Raw genomic sequence first — 14082 nt, forward strand, 5'->3', positions numbered from 1 at the left:
CCTCAATCGGGCACCCTGTGCCAGATTGTCAGGGCCCCCCTCCGTCCCTGAGTGCGGAGAGGCCAACAGCTTTCACCGGGTAAAAGCCCCGTGGAGGCGGTTGAAGGCCCTAAAGTGGCCGTTAATTGGCAACTTCAGGGCTTTGATTGGCCTGGAGCGGGTGGCCCGTTTTCCCCGCGCCCCCCACCACCCTACGTAAAGTGGGTTAGAGGCGGGAGCAGGTCGGGAAGGCCTCCCTGAGCCCCCTGCTCCATTTTACAGCACCCGCATGACCTTGGAATGTCTGCTCTACACACAATACCTGGTGATCAAAGGTCCATTGTGGATTAAATTGGAGCAGGTAATAGCTTGTTTGTCCTTTGCAGTACTGCCTGTTGATATATGCTAATGTCTCTCTCCAGCCAAAGTCTCCAATTTTTTTTTAAAACAAGATCTTACTTCACCAACAACAGTTTAAAATTAATGTTCATGTGGTGAAATTAATTTTCCCCATTCTTGGCAGCTGGGGGCCTGCCTGACACATGCTGATTGAAAATGACTATCAGCACTGTAGGTTAGAGTGTAATCCTGAACCCCAGTCAGAATGGAGCAGCTGCTAGAACATGGCTGATGCGATCTTCGTTCCAAAAGCCAAGACTGTAAATTTCAGAAAGCTGTGACAGTTTAGCAAACAGAGATTGCAACTGGTTTTCTGTGGTAGTGGCACATGCCAAGAACTTTTTTGTCATGTACAGAATAACAGGTAGCTATTAACGTCTATATATATATATATATATATATATATATATATATATATATATATATATATATATATATATAAAAAGCTACTCCTCATGAGAATTGGGATAGGCCTCCGGTTCTGGTCAGGTCATAGAGTTTGCAATAATCTGCCTGGAACTGGATGGTCATGAGATTTTTTCAGACCAATGCTACCAGATATCCATACTGCTCCAAGGTCCAGTAATCTCTGCCCTAGTTATGTGTTTTCTCATTATATGTAGCACATGATATGTGGATTATCACACTGGATTTGAAGTGTCGGTATTTACTCTGTAGACAAGTTGCTTTGAATAGTCTGCTTTGCTGAACAACAGCGGCTGAAATCTTAATAACATTTTATTCGCTTGCTGTTTCTATGTTGGGAAAGAACTGACCTATAGAGTAACTTCATCCACCAATTTTTACTTTCAGATAAGACCCCCATAATCTAGACCTATGGGGCACAGTTTCAGAATAAGGGATCTCCTGTTTACGACAAAAATAAGGAGGAATTTCTTCTCTGAGGGTTGTTAATCTTTAGAATTGTCTACCCCAGAAAGTAGTAGATGCTGGGTCATTGGATATACTCAAGGCTGAGTTAGACCGATTTTTGGTTCGAGGAAGTCGGGGGTTATGGTGGGGCAGGCAGGGAAGTAGAGTTGAGGCCACGATCAGATCAGCCATGATCTTATTGAATGGGAGAGCAGGCTTGAGGGGCTGAATGGCCTACTCCTGCTCCTATTATGTTCTTATCTCTCCTTCCTCTTTCTACTCTGGACTGGCCATGATGTATGGGCTAGCCATTTCATTGTGGGTGAGGTAAGTTTCTAGCATATTCACTTGATCAAGGTACAATCTAAATCCAGCTACCAGTGCCATTTATATACAAGTTATTCTAAATCTATGGATTGGCACCTAATAATATTAACAGCTAACCAAGAAAATGCATAATGATGAGTGAAAACTGTTCTTAGAATTACTTTCATGTTCATGCCCATGTTTGCACTTTATGATGTAACAGGTCTGCAAGAAGGAAATAAAGCTGATGTTACATCTCCAACGCAATCTCCTCAAAGTACTGAAGAAGATTGGGGGAAAATTGCTGAAAATGAACCACAACAATTAGAAAATGAAAAAAACAAAAACCACAACAAAGTTTTACTATATCTACAGTCACCAGAGAGGGAAAATATGCAGACGAACGTTCCTGAGTTCTGTACACCAGGAAATTCAGAATTGAGACAAACTAAACATGATGATGAATACTTTGATCAAGAGAACATAAATTCCCAAAATAACAGATCCAGTGTAGAAATTAGAAATCAACAAAATGATTATGGTAGTGAAGAGTGTAGTGAAGAAGGATATGAAGATGATGTGATACAACCAAGAACCTTAAATGACATGACTGTTATGACTGACAGGACTAGCCCTTGGTCAAGTATCTTCTCAGATTTCGAGGAAGATTGTAAGCATAAGTGTGAAGGTAAAAGAGAGACTCGGGAACCAGCAGGAAATGGAAGTCTGGATGATGAAAAGCAAGCAATGCCCATCAGTGTACTTGAAGAGCTGTTTACAAAAAGATTACAAAATGAAAATTGTAATTTACCCGGCAATATTGCAGCTGGCGAGTCCCCACATACAGAAGAATCATCATCAGTATATGAAGGGATAGACCTTGATGTGCCAGACAGAAATTTAATTCTGCAAAGTGAACAGTGCTCAGATACAGAGTTACTAGAAATACGGTCCTCAGATGATCGGGACTTGTTTTCCTCAAACCCTGATGAAGCAGAAGACCTGATGCAAAAAAATGGAGACATTACAAAATATGACATTTTCCCCAGCAGAACAATTTCACTTAGGGATAGGGAGGAAGCAGACTTAAAAGTAAAGGGTACTCATGAGGACTGCCACAACAACAATAGAAGCAAAGAGGTTGGAAATGAAAATCAAGAGCCCTTTGAAGGGCACAACCATGAAGACCGACAATTCTGTAAAGCTGGTGGGGAGTGTGTTCAGAGAAAGCACGAGGAGAGTGCAGAGTCGAATTCAGAAGGAGATACACTTTCAGTCAGATTGTATCCTTTAGTAACTATTACAGATTTTAAAGTGAACTTTTATTCAGGCATGCATTCATTCCTCATATATTCCAATGAAAGGCTGTAATTGATTTATTGCATTTTCAAAATAATACTTGTGTCTACTTAGCCAGTGCTATGACACTTTGTGATCATTGCTGATTGAGCTATTCATAATTTGATATGGTGATAGCTGTCTTGATTGAGTGGATTTTAAATAACCTGCCACTGCTGTTAGCCAGTTTTGCATTCTTGTTACCTAATATGGCAAGGGTTAATCATATTAGCTTTTGCGCAAATGTACATTGTGAGTAATAATTAGTGGTGCTTGCATAATTGGAATTATTATTTCAGGAAGGGAATGCTATGTTGTTTGTAGTGGTGAAGAAGAACTTTGCTCAATAGAATATCCTGTACATTTGCCCTTTCTCACTGATTCATCATAATTTATAATCAGGGTAAAAATTATCTTAATACTTGTAACAACTTCTTGTTTATATTTTAATGTATGTTATAATTATAATTGATGGAACTGGATGTGAAGGAACATGCTTGGTCCAGTTTCACTATATAGCTTTAGACAGTCTGGTCCCAAAGATTGGAGCTGGGCAAGAAATGTAGCACGTTCTAGTTATACAGTAGGCTATACTGAAGAAATGTTATAGTTTTATGTTCTTAAAATGCTCACCAACGTTGTTAACCTTTAACATCTTAATTCAGACCTGATTCAGTTGTAATTCCAAATTTTTTTCTCCCACCAAGTCACTTAGAAGCTTCAATGAGGGTGCTAAATGTTGCACATACTGCTGCAGCATATCCAGTAAGTTTTAATTGTTCCTTTGCATTTGTTTTTTGGTCAAAAATTGCATCCCTTAATTTAAAATTACTTATGAACTTTGATAGCATAATTATCTTATAAATTTAAAAGTGGGTGAAAGTAGTGGTGGCTGAAATTAATAACTAACTGTACATACATAATTGAGGAATCCTTTCTGTATGTATGTAATAGGTCGCATGACAACAAGGTCACTTGGAAATGACCAATGAGGATCAATGTCTCCTGTTCCTATCATAATCAGATAATCATAGAAACCTAGAGCAATTAGAGCCAATCAGCCCATTGTGCCTGTGCTGGCACTTTGAAAGAGCAGTTGTACTTTGTCTCACATCCCCACTTCTGTCTGTAACCCTGTAGCTTCCCCATCCTCAAATACTTGTCCGACTCCCTTTTAAATTTACTTATGAGAATCAACTTGCACTGGCTTTTCAAGTAGAGCATTATAGATTCTAACAGCTGAGTGAAAAAATTCTCATCTCCCATCTCGATCTTTTACCAATTTTTAAAAATCTGTGATCTATGGTTACTGACCCACTTATCAGAGGGAATAGTTTTCCTCTATCTATTCTGTCAAAACCTCACATCATCCTGAAAACCTCTCTTAGGTCACCTCTTAACCTTCTGTGCTCTAAGGAGAGCAGTCCTAACTTTTCCAACATCTTGTCACAACCGAAGTCCCTCATCCCTGGTAACATACTGGTAAGCCTCCTCTATCCTTTCTAAGGCCTTTAAATCCTTCCTGAAGTGTGGTGCCCACAGTTGTCCATAATACTCCAGCTGAGGCCTAACCAGTGATTTATAAAGTTCAAACATGATCTCTTTACTTTTAGATTCTATTCCTCTATTTTTTTAAATCAAAGTGACCCACATATTTTTAACCCCCTTATCAATTTCACTTTTGTGAATTTGTGCATGCGGACACAAAGGTCTCTCTGCTCAGCTACACTTTTCAAAATCATGCCATTTAGGGTATACTCTTTTTCCATATTAGTCCTCCCAAATTGGATTTCTTCACACTTTTCTATATTGAACTTTGCCTGTCATGCTTCTACAATTATCCTCATCACTATCTACTACTTTGCCAAGTTTCATATCATCTGCAAACTTTATAGTGCTGCTCCGAGTCTAGGACCTTTGTAAAAATTGAGTATTCGCTATGGCAATGCCTCTACCAATCAGAGTTCACTTGCCAACCAATCAGCACTCTCATCTCATGCAGTATAAGTTGTTTTCCCTTACATTGGTTACTCTTGCGATTGTCCTGATGAGCGCGAGACAAAAAGCTTTGACAACATGTCTGTATTTTCAGCAATACTCAAGTTCTGTACTACTAAACAACTGTTGAGCAAATTGTTGGAACTGCGGGCTGACATATCCCCAGGTCCTAATGGACTTCATCCTAGGGTCCTAAAAGAAGTGGTTAGTGAGATAGTTGATGCATTAGTTTTAATTTCCCAAAATTCCCTAGATTCGGGGAAGGTTACATTAGATTATAAAATAGCCAATGTTTTATTCAAAACGGGAGGGAGACAGAAAGCTGCAGGCCAGTTAGCTTAACATCTGTCTTAGGAAAAATGTTAGAAACTATTATTGAAGACATTATGGCAAGGCACTTAAGAAAATTCAAAGTAATCAGGCAGAGTCAACACAGTTTTGTGAAAGGGAAATCGTGTTTAATCAATTTATTGGAGTTCTTTGAAGAAGTAACATATGTTGTAGATAAAGGGAAACCGATGAATGTACTGTACTTCGCTTTCCAGAAGGCATTTGATAAGCTGCAACATCAAAAGTTGTTGCAGAAAATAAAAGCGCATGGTGAAGGGGTAACATATTGGCATGGATAGACGATTGGCTAGCTAACAAGAAACAGAGTAGTCATAAATGGATAATTTTCTGGTTGGCAAGGTGTAACAAGTGGTGTGCCGCCGGGATCAGTGCTGGGGGCTCAACGTTTTACAATTTATATAAATGACTTGGATGAAGGGACCAAAGACATGGTTGCAAAATTTGCTGATGACACAAAGATAGGTAGGAAAGTAAGTTGTGAAGAGGACATGAGGCTACAAAGGGATATAGATAGTTAAAATAAAAACAAGAAATGCTGGAAATACTCAGCAGGTCTGGCAGCATCTGTGGCAGGAAGCAGAGTTAATGTTTCAGGTCACTGACCTTTCATCAGAACTGGAAAAGGTTAGAATTGTTTAAGGTTTTAAGCAAATAAAGTGGGGGTAGGGAAAAATATAACAAAAGGGAAGGTTTTGATAGAACAGGGTCACAGAGAATAATTGACAAGAAGGTCATGGAGCAAAGACAAATAGTATGTTAATGGTGCGCTGAAAGACAAATAGTATGTTAATGGTGCGCTGAAAGACAAAGCGTTAGTGCAGCGAGGATGTTAATTGACAGAAAAATGAACAGCCCTGGCCCAAAGCCCTAGGAGTTTATGCTTCAGTTATACAGGGCCTTGGTGAGACCACATCTGGAGTACTGTCCTTAGAAGCATAGACTAGAACCAGAAAATAATTACAGCACAGAAGGAGACCATTCAGCCCATCCTGTCTGCGCCTGCCGAAAAAGCTAGCCGCCCAATCTAATCCCATCTTCCAGCATCAGGTCAGTAACCTTGCAGGTTACAGCACTTCAGGTACATTTATCTTTTAAAAGAGTTGAGGGTTTCTGCCTCCACCACTGTTCCTGGCAGTGAATTCCAGACACCCACCATCCTCTGGGTAGAAAAGTTTTTCCTCATGTCCCCTCTAATCCTTCTACCAATCACCTTAAATCTGTGCCCCCGGTAATTGACCTCTCCGCTAGGGGAAACAAGTCCTTCCTGTCTACTCTATCTAAGTCCCTACTTATTGAAGGAAAGATGTAAATGCGTTGGAATCAATTCAGAGAAGGTTTACTGGTCTAATAGCTGGAATGGACGAATTGTCTTATGAGGACAGGTTGGACTGACTGGGCTTGTATCGGTTAGAGTTTAGAAGAGTAAGAGGCGACTTGATTGAAACATATAATATCCTGAGGGGTCTTGACAGGGTGGATGTGGAAAGGATGTTTCGCCTTGCGAGAGAATCTAGTACTAGTACTAATTAAAAATAAGGGGTCACCCATTTAAGACAGAGATGAGGGAAACTTTTTCTCTGTGGTTCGTGAGTCTTTGGAACTCTCTTCCTAAAAGGCAGTGGAAGTCGAGTCTCTAAATATTTTGAAGGCAGAGGTAGATAGATTCTTGATAAGCAAGGGGGTGAAAAGTTATCGGGAGTAGGCGGGAATGTGGAGTTGAGGTTACAAAACGGATCAGCCATGATCTTATTGAATGTCAGAGCAGGCTCGAGGGGCTGAGTGACCTACACCAGCTCCTAGTTAATATGTTCTTATATAATATTGGTTCCAAAACTGACCCTTAATCTTAAAAAAAAATCCATCCACCTCACAGTTTGCTTCCCATCATTGAGCCAATTCAGTATAAGCCTCTAGTGTGGCACTTTGTCTTCCATAAGATTATGTTGCATCCTGTACTACCTCAATCAGCTTCTCTGTTACTTTATCAAAGAATTCAATCAAGTTAGGCAGACACGATACACCCTCCTTGCCTCCTGAATCTCTCCCTCCATATAAACTCACCTACCCATAATCACAGCCACCCCCTTGACCTCACCATTTCACGTGGCCTTGCTACTTCCATCATAGCCATCGGTGATGAGGCAATCCCTGATCACTTCCTTGTATTGCTGTCCACCAAATTGTCCTTCTCCCTCCCAATGCCACTTCTTTCTGTGTCTCCCCTTCCTCTCCCACAAGTCGCTTACTACTGCACTTTCATGTACCAGCTATCTACAGACTTTGGCCTGTATTTCATGATATTTCTTCAGCTACCTATCTGCTAAATCACACCTTCTCCACCACACTTGATTCCCTTGTCCCCATTGAAATCGTTACTTGCTCTCACCCTAGTCATCCCCCGGTATACCCCTCATCTCTGCCGCCTTATGTCTAAGGAACGTCGATGTGAATGTGGTAGACAGCTGGTTTAACCATCCATCGCCAGATCTGGCTGGACCAAATAAAGCTCCTATTGGGTTCAACTCTCCATTGCTAAAAGTGCTCACTGTTTAAAGATCATCCCGGAATGCAAAGGTAACCCCCACTTCTGTACATGACAAATCATCTCTTTAAACTACTTTCCCATGTTTCCTCACCCTGACCTTCAACAACAAGTGTGAGAAGCTCATGTATTTTTTTGTAATAAAGATTGAGACCACTTGTTCAGCTGCCTCTCTCACTTCCCTCTCACCCTTCCCTAGCCCAGTGGACCAAACTTCCCCTAATGTTCCCCACTGCCCCACTTCCACTCTGAATTCCCTATCCTCTACCTCTACACTGTTCCAATGAAACTCAATGTAAGCTTGAGGAACAGCACCTAATCTTTTGATTAGCACTTTACAGCCTTCCAACTCAACATTGAGTTCAGCAGTTTCAGAAGATAACCTCAGCCCCCATTTTTCCAGATGATGGGATAATGGTGCAAGGCAAAAGTAGATAGTAAAGAAGAAAAAGATAGGTCTAGAGGAGATGTTCATGGGAAAGCTGGTCAGGTAACATCTGCAGAGAGAGAAACAGAGTTAACGTTTTGGGTTGATAACCTTTTGTCAGAACTTGTAAAAGTACAAAGGCAGGGAGAGGGGGAAAGAACAAAAGGGAAGGTCTGTGATAGGGTGGATTAATGACAGAAAGGATGATGATGCAAGGCAAAGGGCTGTGGTAACAGGACAAGTAAAGATACAAAAGATGGATCGAGAGTAGGCATAAAAGGGAATAGCAGAAACCTCACCAACAACTGCCATCAGAAGAGATGTGACAGAGGTGGAGAAACTTGGAGAATGGAATCCAGTCCCTTACAAGCACCAGGGTGGAAGGAAGTGCAGGCAAGGTTTTTATTTCCCTTGTTAACTGCTTACACTTGATATGTTCATAAAATGTTTGAGTTCAATTTAATGTTGCTTGTTAATTGTTTCTCATAACCTCTCTTTGCCTCCCAAATTAAACTGACAATGATAGTTCGGAGCACAGACCATTTGAAGAAATTGCACTCATAGTAATAGGCAACAAGTTTACTATTATCCAAAACCCTGGGCAGAATTTTACCAGCCCTCTGGGGACAGGCTGGGAGACAGGGGGGCTGGAAAACGGCAAGGGAAGGCAGGAGGTGGAGTGCCTATCGTCTTCCTGCCCCCATGCCACCTTTCCAGTGGCAGGAAAGGTGGTGGGTGGCCCTCTTGCCCAGAGGCCGATTGAGTCATTTAAGGGCCCCTTCCCACTGTCGCTGGCATTTTACCAGCGGCCGGAGGTGGGGGGTCCTCCGCCATATGGGGAAGCCGCCAGGTAAACCCTGGTGGGCTTATGGTGTGGGGGAGGGGGGTCCCTCTTATTCGGGCACTCTTTGGTTCATGGAGGACCCCGCCCCCCCCCCCCACGAGGCTGTGGCACCTCTTGCACCATCTACCCCCACTCGTCAGGTTGTACCTGACTGGCCCCAGCGCCCCTGGACCCCGACCCTACTCACCTGGTTGTGGAGGTGATGACCATCCATAGCATCCTTTTCTTCCAGGTGCAGTCCCAGCTGTGGCCACCCTCCCAGTAGTGCTGCTGAGCTCCTAAGGCTATGTGGCTGTCCCAATTGTCTGCCGCTGACCAGATGTGGCCCTGAGTCCTGCAGACCCCCAAAGCGGGGTCTGGCCCCCCCCCCACCCCCCACAATTTTCGGGCCCATTGGTGGGACCCCTGCCATGATAACAAAATCCAGCATCCTATTTCTGCAATTGATGGCTAATTCTGCATTTCAATATCTACACACAAGTGGAAATTCCAGGCGGTAACACCGCAGAGAAGGAAAAAATTGTATGTCACTGAAGTGGCGGGTAGAGGCGAATCTGTGGATGTCGTATGTTTTGACAAACAGTTCGGATTACGAATGTCCAGCTGTATCTATACCATACAGGGATAGTCATCAAAGAAGTTCGATCAAGATTGAGATCTGAGAATAGTAATTGATCACTCGTTAAAGGTGTACAATGTGTGTTAATTGCCCATGGCGAAAGCAAATAGGATTTTACGTATAAAAGCAGAAAATGCTGGAAATATTCAGGTCAGGTAGCATCTGTGGAAAGAGCGCAGTTAACATTTCAGGTCAATGATCTTTCATCACAACTGGAAAATGTTATGAGATGTAACAATTTTTAAGCAACTACGAGGCAGGGGAGAAGAGGATTTTGGTTAAGTTGTTATGCTGGGACCATTGAATATAAAACAAAGAGTACTGTACTTAGGCTAATTACAGTTTTGATTTGTCTGCATTTGGTGAAGTGTCCAGTTTTGGTTCCCGCACATCGTGAACTATATTTATGCTCATAAGAGGTGCAGAGGAGGACAGCAGGATGATACCAAATCTTGGAGACCTTAACTATGAGGATAATCTCCAAGAATTATTTGGATAATTGCAGGAGTAAAAGTAAAATTGGATACTGCCTGGTGGGGAAAATTACTTGAAGTGGATAGAGCTGGTAGCACTAAGGTCATCCATTAAAATCTATAATCGAACATGCCAGGATGTGTTTCTCTTCAGTGTCATTGTTCTGTGATTGAAAGCTGCCAAGATGTGGTATGTATGGAATCACTGCAGTCATTTAAAACAGAACTAGGTTAAGTTTCTGGAAAAGCAGGCATTTCCAGTTAGAGAAATTTGTTAATTGTGATTGTGATGATTCATGAGCAACCAATGTATACTGGTGTTTGTCTTAAAAGGCCAGAGAATTTCAAGATTTTTTTCCTGGTTTGGCTGTAGTTCTGTTCCTTTTTTTGCCTTCCATGAGGGTAGCATTGCTCAGAGGTAAATGAATTAATGCTTTGTAAGATGGATGGGGTAGGCCTGATGTTCTTTGGTCACCCTTCTTCGTAAATTCTTTCCGTATGTGCCTAAGTTAGAAGGTATTGTGAAGAAGAAAATGCAAACAGTCACCTAGAAATTTACAAGTTGACAGACAGAACAATCATGGACTAACACAGTGCACTTAATAATACATTAACATAGTACACTTGTGACAAGTGGGAATGTAAACTAAATGGGAAGCAGTAAGTGGGGGGGTGGGGGATGGTCAAGAGTAACTTAGGTAGATTGGAAGCAGTCCATTCACTGATTCTTCTGGAATTTCACTGAGCACCTCACTTCCATCAGGTACTATACCTTACATGAGTGCTTTCTTATTTTTCATGATCCAATTTAGTTACCCCCTGTATCCCAAAATGCTTTTACTTTTGGGAAGGGAGGGGTTTTGACTTTACAAATTACAGTTTGAGTCCTGAATTCAATGGTACCAACATACTTTTGCAAACTGGAACTCGCTGCCTACGAGGGCAGTGAAAGCAGGAATCAGTGATTTGAAAGGGAAATTGGATGGACACTTGGAAATATACTTGCAGGGGTTTGGGGATGGAGCCGGGGAATGGGACTGACTGAATTGCTGTAAAGAGCCAGCATGGACTCAACAGGCCGAATGGCCTCCTTCTGTGCCTTTACAATTCTATAACTTGCCTTCTACGTTGTTATCTCCTCGCCATTTGTCTACCAGTTCATTAATTTTGTATTTATGCCATTTGTTTTGTAAATCAACTTAATATAGCACTTTTAAGCAAATTAGACATCATACAAAAGACTCGTTTTGTCAAATCGGGGCCAGAGTGGTTGCGTGGGCTAATTTTGATTGCCTAAGGAAGTCAGAGAGCACTTTTCCAGGTATTTCCCCCTCTAATTGCCTGGCTTTTTATCTTTTGTCCCCTCTCCCAGCGGATTACATGGCTTTTGAATGGGGTGATGAGTGTTGCAGAAGGCACCACAGTTGTGTGGGACTGGTTGAATGAGCTGGTGGGTCTTTCCCTGTCGATCATTGTATCTAAATAGTATTACCATTACCAACCAATTTCACACAAATTTTGAGGGAGAAGAAAAATCAAAATTCCCTTTTCCAGTACAAATATTTTAATGTACCTTCTGGGGAATACTCTTGCAGAAGTATATACATGAACATTGTGCCCATCCTTAAGTATTTGAGCTATTGCTACTTTACACTGGGAATTAAACAACATGTTTGTGCCAACTATAAACTAAATTAACTGCTCAAAATAACCTGGCAATTTATGCTTTTTGTCAGGCTTCTATTAAAAAGGAATATTATTATGCACATTTCATACGTAACTGGTTTCTTATTACAGTATTCTGGCACACAATGTTCCATTAGTAATGTTTACTTCATTCAGGCTGCCCTGAAGGCTTGCTGTTGCAATCATCTCTGTTATGAGATCACTTGAACAGACCATGTATATTTAGCACACGATGATTACCTTTATATGTTTTTTATCATTCAAATTCATTGATTTGCTCTAAACTGGCCATGCATTAAATTCCAATAAAATGTAATTCCAATAGCTTCGAGGATAAATGCAGTGCATAGTGTTACTGAGCTGTACAGACAAGGAAGACTCCACTGTATTCATTGTACTTGGTATGTTAACTGATTTGAGGCATGCTGGCAGTTGGGATGCTACAATTGGCTTGAATGACACTGGGTTGAAAGGAATGGAATGGAGGCAAGGCATCAGCATTCCTACTCCTAATTGTGATCCAGCATGTATGTGGACAATTCATAGGCTTTTCCAAATGCTGTTGTTAACTGGCTCAGGAGCCATGTAGCAGCAAACCAGCAGCACCACTGAGATCAAGAATAGGGCAACATGGTGACCCAGGACTTCATCCCAATGCTATGTGATGGTATACATTGGTACTCCAAAGTGCTTTACTAGCACACCATCCTCTATTTTTTAGATGCTAAGATAGCATCTAACCAAAATAGTTTTGTTGCCAATGAAAAGGTGCCTATATATTAAAAACATTGCATATACAAGCACTTCCTATCTAACTTTAGGTTGTCAAGACTTTTAATAATTTAATGTGAACATTTACTGTAAACATTTATAATGGCAATTTTCTAATGTGCTTGTTGCTATGTTATTTGCAGGCACTGGCAACTAATTAGTGGTGTGGTGATCTTTATTAATCCCCTCTTCACGTTAAAGCCTTCCAATTGCTGGCTCCTGGCTGGGCTTCTGTTGCCCTACTTTGTGGCCTGTCTCTTTTAAGCTGCTAGCTCTCCCAGCTGTGCTGTCCTGTAGCTTCTTAGTTATTTAATTTGCTGTCCCAGCTCTTAACCTCTTCCCCTATTTTTGTTTAATTTTAGAACTTGCTCTTAAGCCATTTTTATTTTATATATTTATTTCAAACTAGCAAAGCCACCAAGACCCTACTTCTTTAAATAAAAGCATTTTATTTATTAATATTCTAAAAACAGTCAGCTTCCCCACTTCTAATCCTTTCCTTCCCCATCTAAACCTTGACTTTCCCTTGCTAACCCATCCAGCCATTTCTTCCCCATTACTTACCATGAGTTCTGTCAAAAAAGATCCACCGGTATTTCAAAAATGTTGATTTTGTTAGACAAGGGATCTAATGTTAAGTTGCCATTTGTTCAGTGAATGAATATATTTTGAAGTGTAGTGATATAAAGCACAATTCTATGACTATGTTGTTTGAAGTTATAGGTACCCAGGATTATAGCATTCATATGATGCTCTAATGATTAAACTTCTGTGTGAATCTCCATCTTTGTCACACTAAAAGTTGATGGATAAAATATGATTGTGACATTCACAATTAAAAATGTATTTCAGTTGGCAATCATGAGTGGTGTGCAGAAGACATTTCTGAATATTTTTCAAAAACTATATTTGTGCTAATGACCAATACAAATCAGAAGTTCCCTGTTTAAGTCACTAATTTGTTCTTAATCAGCTGATCTCACCCAGAGCAACAATTGTTGCACCATATTTGGCATCACCATATTTGGGGAAGCTGACTGAGTTGAATATGTAGTGGGGGACAGGGAGCACGGAGGAATTAGACACTGCTCCGACTCCTGATGGCTATTGGATGAGGACAGGATCCAGGTTGTCTATGATGTCTCCCACTGTTGAACTTGTTGTCTGTGTCTTGAGCAGAAAAAATTTGTGGAGGATAGGGTTAGAATAGTTTTAAAGAAACAATATTTGTCCAATAACAGTAAAAGTTTTCTTGCCTAATCCAGAACATTTGTTCCCTCCATTAGAAGAGAAATTGGATATTCTTTTGTGAAACTGTTATTGTTCCTTATTCCATAAGTAGCTGAAATAATTTGCGGCAGAATATGCTTAGTTTGCACATGATTTGATGGTGGAGAATGGCCCAGTATCTGGTTTCATTTCGTAGCTTTTACAGGCATAAAGGTCATACGTTGACAGTTAAAACCAGCTTGCAGC

At 40.9% G+C, this 14082-nt stretch overlaps 1 protein-coding gene across 4 annotated transcripts in view; it reads left to right on the forward strand.

Moving 5' to 3' along the window:
- c2cd3 (C2 domain containing 3 centriole elongation regulator) overlaps positions 1-14082 on the forward strand; it is a 192875-nt gene that overhangs the window by 157308 nt on the left and 21485 nt on the right. For all 4 annotated transcript variants that reach the window (XM_068033364.1, XM_068033366.1, XM_068033365.1 and 1 more), the window contains exons 31-32: positions 1781-2840; positions 3561-3660. In XM_068033364.1, the coding sequence (XP_067889465.1) occupies positions 1781-2840; positions 3561-3660 (1160 nt within the window). The remainder of the gene's footprint in view (positions 1-1780; positions 2841-3560; positions 3661-14082) is intronic.

This window comes from Heterodontus francisci, chromosome 6 (assembly GCF_036365525.1).
Source record: "Heterodontus francisci isolate sHetFra1 chromosome 6, sHetFra1.hap1, whole genome shotgun sequence".
Lineage (NCBI taxonomy): Eukaryota > Metazoa > Chordata > Chondrichthyes > Heterodontiformes > Heterodontidae > Heterodontus > Heterodontus francisci.